This window comes from Engraulis encrasicolus, chromosome 9 (assembly GCF_034702125.1).
Source record: "Engraulis encrasicolus isolate BLACKSEA-1 chromosome 9, IST_EnEncr_1.0, whole genome shotgun sequence".
NCBI classification, from domain to species: Eukaryota; Metazoa; Chordata; class Actinopteri; order Clupeiformes; family Engraulidae; genus Engraulis; species Engraulis encrasicolus.
Genome location: NC_085865.1, coordinates 55,233,862 through 55,242,149, shown reverse-complemented (window position 1 = coordinate 55,242,149; position 8,288 = coordinate 55,233,862). Strand labels below are relative to the sequence as shown.

The 8,288-nt window shown below is 41.3% G+C and overlaps 1 protein-coding gene across 2 annotated transcripts in view; it reads left to right on the top strand.

Moving 5' to 3' along the window:
* Positions 1 to 7,493, top strand: part of zbtb47b (zinc finger and BTB domain containing 47b) — a 47,921-nt gene extending 40,428 nt beyond the window's left edge. For both annotated transcript variants that reach the window (XM_063207464.1, XM_063207465.1), the window contains exon 8: positions 1 to 7,493. This exon is cut by the window's left edge and continues 285 nt beyond it. In XM_063207464.1, the coding sequence (XP_063063534.1) occupies positions 1 to 224 (224 nt within the window). In that variant the 3' untranslated portion in view covers positions 225 to 7,493.
* Positions 7,494 to 8,288: the final 795 nt, after the last annotated feature.

The following is an 8,288-nucleotide window of genomic DNA, read 5'->3' as shown; positions in this document are numbered from 1 at the left end:
GTAACCAGGTGGAATTGCAGCTGGCTCTGCCCACCAACATAAACGCCACCACCGCTCCTCACTCTGCGAGCCCGACAGGGGGGGCAACAACAACAACCAGCCCTCTCCAAGGTAACCCTCTCCATGGCAACCCCCTCCTGGGGGGGCTGCCGTCGTCTGTAAGCCTGGCCACTTCTCAACCTCCCCTCTTCTCTTCAGGAAGGCTAAACTCCAGTAGTAACTAGCCACCTAGCCATAGCGGGCTAAACATCTAGCTAGCTAGGCAGCTGTAGCTGGGTAAAAGACTAGCTAGCTAGCGGTAGCGGGCAAAACGTTTGCGCCTAACCAGGCTAGCCGGGTGTAGCAAGCTAAGAAACTGTCTGACAGCCATAGCAGACAAACAGTCTCACTCACACTACAGCTAGCTAGCAATCCTCAACAGGTTAGGAGGCTAGCATTCATACTACAGGTAATGTGCAGAAACACTTTGTTTCTTCTCCCGGTTTACCTTATTTCCCTTTAACATTACTTACCATATACAACCTTCAGGTTAGGTGGTATTTGCCAAAAAGTTTGGTAACTGCTCAACACAACAGTATATTTTTCAAATGAATTCAAAAACTGCTCAAGGAAACTCTCCGGAACACTGCAACACACTGTATCGTACAGGTGTACTCAGTCATATACTCAGCATATTCCTACAAAGGTTATTTTTTACTATATACTAACAACCTAAGCTACTCGCGAGCCTGTAAAGGTCCTCATCAGTCATGTCTGACTCTTGTCTTTGTACCCATGCCTTGCCATTTGCACAGCTAGTCCTCTAGTACCAACGAGCTTAGCTTGTGGGCTTGTGTAGCTTTAGTTGTTTGCTTCCCATAAGAAATTGAGGATTTGAAGAGACGTAGAGTTAGTGACTAGCTAGGTGACTATTTGCACACAGGCTCCAAGAGAAATCCAGTTGAGAATAGCTGACATTTTGGGGAAACACAGTTCGAAACTCATGAGGAAGGTTTTAAGAGAAACACAGTTCGAGACTTTGCGGTCAGGCCCCTTACTGGTCCATTAGTGGAATGAATGCTGGTCTCTCTCACAATACTGAGTGTGTGGGGTTTTTTTTACATCGCCTTTCTGAGACCGAGTGTCAGCAACAGAGCTGAAGTCGTGCCACCATGGGTGTCACTCAGTACCTGTCATCATCATCAGCGTTGTCATCGATGTTCATCGTTTTCAGTCTGAGGAGATCCCAGGAGCTTCTACATTGAAGGACTGAACCCTTAGTGTCACACATGAACAGAGAGAAACTGAACCCATGGGGATGTGGGGCTGCCTAGCCATGCTTGACCCGAATGGAATAAAGTTGAGAAGCACACCACGGCAGTGAATTTCGGTCGCACACTGTGGTCGTGAAGTTCGTTCTATGCTGATGTGGGTCTAGCATGGCTTGAGATGATTTTAGGGGATTCAAATGTGTTTATTAAGTGAGAATCATCTCGGTAATGTCCTTTGAGATGTTTAATGAGACAGCGAGTGTGGGAACTAAGACGCCCTACAGCATTTCAGAATCATGTAGCAGTGTCTGTCCTACCTGTCCCATAGTGGTAACCAAATTGTGGCTCGTCAGAACCTGTACTCTCTATATCGCATTGCAATAACCAAATCCTGTGAGTTCACTACTACTACTACTATTACTACTACTACAACATATATGATATGCCATTTATAATCTTACACACAGCACCTTATTTTTAACCCTAGTGATATTTATACTGGTCTTTATTTGTGATCTTTGAGATTTAAATGATTTTTTGAAGTTTTGTTTTTGTAATGTTTGGTACGTATTGCCACAAGCTAAAGGCGATGGAAAGAATACCTGTGCGGTGCTTAGATTTGAGAGAAGAGAGTATATGTGTCAGAATGAGAGAGAGAGAGAGAGAGAGAGAGAGAGAGAGAGAGAGAGAGAGAGAGAGAGAGAGAGAGAGAGAGAGAGAGAGAGAGAGAGAGAGAGAATGCATGAGTGTGTGGAATGTGTAAAAGGTCTGATGTAGGGCATAAGATCTGCCTAATCTGGTCATATGACCCTAAATTAGCCAATCGCAGCCTACTGTTCTCCAGAGAGGCTGGCACGGAAATATCCTGTTTGGCCTGAGTATTGCCCCTATTGAATTCTGCTTATGTTAAGCAAACTGTTGTTTCTGCTCCGTTTTAAATGTTGTAGAAAATGGCACTTTGTCGATGGCTTTAGCGTCTAAGGAGCTGAGCAAGGGATCAGAATCAGGTGGAATTAATCATTAACTAGTTATTAGCTAGTTGTAAATTGGCGCTGGCCTCCTATCCTGAGCCAGCGCTATAGCCATGAAGGATGCTAGTATTGGCGTGGAGACTCAGAACTGGTTGCACCTGCACAAGTCTGGATGAAGTACTCAAGCAGTACTCAAGGATTAGAGTATAGCGGTTGAGAGCATTTGAGGTTGACAATATAGAGACTGTTGTTGTTCAAGGCTCTTAGTATTCAAGGTCAAATGTAGAGGACGAGAGCATTTAAGGTCAAAGCTAGAGGCTCAAAAGCATTAAAGATCAAATGGAGAGGCTCAAGACCATTCAAGGTCAAATGTAGAGTGTCAAGAGCATTCATGGTCAAATGTAGAGGCTCAACTCTGCTGAACGTTGTAGTGTATGTGTAGTCACATTTTCAATCAGGCCCGACCTGTCAAAAGGCTCTTGTTATATTTCATGTTTGGCTCCGTCAATGTTTTCTGAATGCAGCCAGGAAAAGGTTAGGAAAATAGAAGCTATCAGGCACCTTTTTGCATACAGTAATTGCTATTCCGAAAAGCTTGTCATATTTCAGTCCTTCTTAAGATTTTTTAATGCTTGGCTTTTGTGAGAGAATGTGCAATTCAAGCACATCGTGCACTTGATTCTGTCCCTATGCACTGCATAGATGTTGCCATACAGTACATACAGTTGAACCCAAAACTGATAGTGAGGAAATAATTGGTGCAGATGTCTGTAAAATGTTTTTCAAATGGTTCAACTTCAAATAACAATATAGCTGATGTCATACAGTAGTACATACAGTTAAACCCAAAATTGATAGTAAGGAGAAGACCTAGCAAACAACTGTACAGAGGTCAAATAACAGCCCAGAACAAAAGCAATGCTGTTACTACTTTCTCCCAAACCTCCCAGAAAAGCTCTATGAAAGTGATTGCGTGAAATTGAGGGAGAGATAGCCTCCCCTTCAGGAGGGAGCTGGGATGCTTTAGAGGCTACAGTCCTCCTGTAGCATTTTTTAGACCAATTTGTTTCTAATTTGCACAGATCTGCAGCCAGACAGGATTATTTAAGTAAATACCTGTTTCCTGGTTCAGCACTTTAGAAGTATGAATCTCTACCCTCTCCCACCCCCAGTCCAAACGTATTGCCCTATGTTTACAACAGGAGGCATAGAGGAATTTTCCGCACTGGCTGGTGGAGAAAGAACATGTTGAAAGTTGTGGATAAGCTTATGAAACCCAAGCGGTTTCCTCTGTTTTATGGGAAGTTAAGGCACCTTATCATGATGAAGATGTACAGTACAAGCTTGTATGTCCGTGCTCTTTTGAAGACGGACAAAAAAAGAGTGTTTCCTTGTTGGGATTTGTCATTAAAACTTTATTTTATTTTTTCTATGGTATGGTATGGTACAGTACGATGGTTCTATGATTTCTGTGATTGGTAAGAAGGTTCATGTTTGTCTCTGTTGCCAATATACGGTAATCATATTGTAGACACTTGTGTAGTTAGATGCTGACTTGCAAGGAGAAAGAAGAAATGTCCGCACACCGCAGAAGCTCCCTTGCTGTGATTTATTTAGTAAACAAGGTGACAAGGTCAAAATGTTCCGTGCTGATTTTTCACCCAATAAATCACAGCAGGGAGCTTCTTCCACGGTGTGTGGATATTTTGTTATTTCTCCTTGTGCGTTGTTTTATGTCCTGCAGCCGCAACATTTTTTTTTTTGTGATGTGGGTGCACCTCGCACTTTTTGATGGTTTGACTTAGCCCTTGTGTGAAAGTCTCAACAGCCTCCTCTGCCTATTCACAATCACCCCTGTCTTCTCTACCGTTGATGGTACAGTATCATTAACCCCTTAGTGCAAAGTCTCTGTTATAAGCTTATTGTCACCCACAATGGTAATGACCAAGTCTTAATTGGTTACCTAAGAATCCTTGCATTGTCATAGCCATGTTTTTATTATGTAAAAAGTAGTTGAGTGTTTTCAGCAAAGAGTGAATAGGCTATCGATGGACCCATCTGCAGTAAGACGCAGTGTATTACCTCGAGTTGCCTTAAAGGTGTTCTGGACGAGGCCTTGCCCTCAGTGAATGTGTCAGTTGAAGAAGAGTTAATTGGAGAGATGGCAGTGTGTTTCTTTCTAAGCTAATTAGCACTTTGGTGAGACGATCACAATAATGATCATAAAGGAGAAACGAGGTAGATGTTTTTGATGTGTTGGAGACAAGAGTTGCAATAAATGCATGGTGGCAGGAGTTGGGCCTATGAGGCTTACTGGTAGTCAGCGGAGCCTTTCCACAATTTGTGTAAAACGTGTCTTTTGTTTTTGTCTATCTGTGTATTTCTTATAGCACCTTATTTTATACTGCTTGTTATGTCAGTGGTATCCCCATATTTGTTAAGAGAGACAATGGATGTTTGAAGTTCCCAAGAGAATTGCAATAGACTAGTCAGAGGAGATGTGGTGGGAGCTGTAGTACGGTATATACCTGTAATGGCACAAACACACAAAAAGCAAATAGAGCGACTATGGCGACAGAAGTAGTTGACTTTGTATGGAGGAGCTGGCAACAGAAGAGACTAAAGTGATTTGGGCGACGAGGTGATTTGAGCAACAGTATGTTGGTGAACTGAACCTCAGCGAATCTTAATGCTAACTAACTATAACTATATCCAATGGTGAGCCATGAAGCCGCTCAGGGCAGCTGCCGTAGCCAATTGGAATGACGTAATGCTTGCATTCTGCTTCGGCAATACTCTCGGTCATAGTCTTTGTAGCCTTTGTCTTTTCTGGTGTGTTTGCACAGTAGTAGTGGGAGGTATAGTATGGTATATACCTGTAATACAGTTTACAGTCCCTACTTGTAGTAGTTTTCCTTTCATCAGAATTGAGGCCATGGGTTCGGTCCGACTAACTCGGCAAAGAGCTGCTTGGTCTGACTCGACAGAAAGCTTTTCATTTTTCCGAAGCACTTTATACTGTAGATGTTTGGAGTTCTGCATCACACACACACACACACACACACACACACACACACACACACACACACACACACACACACACACACACACACACACACACACACACACACACACACACACACACACACACACACACACACACACACAATTCCTCAGTAATGACCTCTTGAGTAATGAGTTCCTGACCTCTGACTGAGCACCATCAGTTCAGTATTTCATTTTCATCACGACTCAGAGCACATGACCAAAACCCTACTTCAAGCTAGAATAGTATACAAGGTTACACTTTATTTTACAGACCCAGTTACACAAATTTGATACAGTGGAAGAAACTATGTATCATCATGTAACATTATGTACTTGCCCTGTGGTTAGGATGGGCTTAGATATACTATACAGTGTAAGTACCGTACTGTACATCATATTACATGTTGACATGTAGATATGCTACAAAAGGTAATGTAAAGTAAAGTTTTGCCTATTATGCTTCACATTATGGTTCTAAAAGACTATGCTGATGTTGTAGCTACAACACTGAAGGTCTGTGATTGTTTGTACGGTAGGCATCAACACTATAGTTTTTTGTTCTGTCTAATATTGATTTAATTGTGCTGGATGGTGTTAAGAAGAGGGAAGAGGTGATATTTTATATTAGCGCACTGTTATGTTGTTTTCTCACCAAGTGAGTGTTGACGTACCGATGAAGATGAAATGATTAGCTCCCCCTTCTGAAGTTAGATGTCTCTCTTAATTTCTCAGTCTGAATGACTGTTGTTAACAAGCTTATCCTGGAAACACATGCACTACGGAGATAATGTCTAAGAAATTGAATTTGGATTCTTTGTTACACAGAGTTTAAACAAAAAAGGGCAAAAATGTCAAGGACAAAATTATTAGTCCCCTGTTAACCAATAGTCATTACTATACCAAAAGCAAAAATGACAACAAGCTCTTTGATTAGTGTATAAATAGGTTGGCACATGCCCCCCTAGTGTATTTGTTTACAGAATAACAGAAGCTTGATAATAATGGTCACTGAGAAATCAAGGGAGATGTCTAATTTCAGGAGCGTCTTCATCTGTATATAGTCCAAGTTCTGCTGCTAGTGGGGTAGGCTATGGCTAAGTGGCCTTTGGATCCAGAGGAACATCCTCTTAAAGATGAAATCATGAGGTACATTCTATTTTCCAAAGTCCCGTCATCCAGGAGGCCACAATCACAAGGAAGGACGGAAATTTGGATGACGGAATGTTCCCATGATGTCTTTGAAAGACAATAATGTACAGAAGGTTTTTTCATGTGCGTATGTTGCAATATTTTATTTTAACTAAAGGAACTCTGATAGGCTTCTCCTGTTAACTAATGGTGTTGAAGACTAAACTGAATATCCAACATGTGGATAGATGGATTTGCACATTAGCCCTTTTGGTGTGTAGTCATTGTGACTTTCTTTTTTGGGGGGAGGAAGCCTGCTTTATTGCATAGTATCTATGGCAACTGATTTGAAATCAGAATCATTGATGTAATCATTGTTTGTTTTAGCTCTAAATCAGAGGCATTGTGGCACTGTTTACACATTATCACAGGTATTTTGATAAACAAACATTTTTCTTCCCAAAACATCCCATTTTTCCAAAAAATCGGCGTTCACACTAACGGCAAATCCGCAGAAATATGCTGTCGAGCGCTGTCATAAATGCATAAATGCTTAAATGCATGCCTTATGTGTGGCAAGGAGAAAGCCATTCAAGTCGTTTTTCTCTACAAATGTCAAACCAGACTTTCCATGAATCTCCACTTTCATTTTTCGTTTTAAGAAAAAAAAATTCAGAGGAAAAACCATTTGTGTGTAAACTAAAGGCACAAACGAAGGAAGAGGACTTTGTTTTTGAAAATACCTGGGTAGGTGTAAACAGCATGTAAGCATCATGTACTCACTGTACTCATCCTGTAAACTGTAGCAATCCAATCCTGTGTGTATCTCTTCTCTAATCTACCCCTGTACTCCGCAATATACCCCGTGTGGCTAACTAGCTAGCTAGCTTACTCCACTGTACAAACACTACACATGTAGCCTAGGCCGTAGCTGTATCGGTTACTGTACGGAAGAGAATACTAAAACAATACCAAGACAATAGTTTCTAGAGGTGCTAATAACATGACGTGTATTTTATGTCATTTATTATCGTATTGGTTATAGTGTTAACTGTCTGTAACATGCGACAGGTAAATAAACTCAACATTTTAATAGCAGACTACATGGGCTTCTTGTGTGTACTTCTCAATAATTTAGTGTGTGTATTTTTCTGTGTAATGTTCACTTGTGCTACAACTCGGTATGGAATGCACTGAATCATATCTTGGCAGGAACAAAATATGGATCATTGAAAGTAATATAATTCGAGGATTTTTATGATTTTTTAAGAATTGCTAGATGAGTTCTTTGCTGTAAAGGAATAATAAAGTATGTTATGTTCTTCTCTGACCTGCGATGAGTTCATCCAGACCTGTCTCGTCTACGGACACAGCCCCAGTCAGCAACGGGTGCGGCACCAACTTGTTAGCATTAGCTTGGCTCAACTTTATCTTGGGGAGCATTGGGTACTGTAAGTTAGAATTGACCAACATGCTCCACATGTTCCCTATGTAAAAACCCTTGCATGACTAGTTAACTTAAAGCACTCAATACTCCCCAAGGCAAATCTGAGCCAAGCTCATGCTAACGAGTTGGTGCTGCGCGCGTTGCTGACTGGGGGCGCAGGCGGGACAGGCCAGGAGGACCTCATCACAGGTCAGAACAGAATATACTTTATTATTGAAGCACGTTGGACTGTTCCTTTAACTTGTTTTAAATCTGACCTATTATAAATGCATAATTACATTTGGGTGAGTACATGTTTATTTACACTGTCTTAATGCAGATACACTAGATAAAAGCATTCTACCAAGTCTGTGAAAAAAATTAACTTTATTTTTCTCATGCTCGCAGCTGGTTCTTTAATTTGGCCCAAAATACAAAATGTCTACCGTGAATGTCTATCTGTTC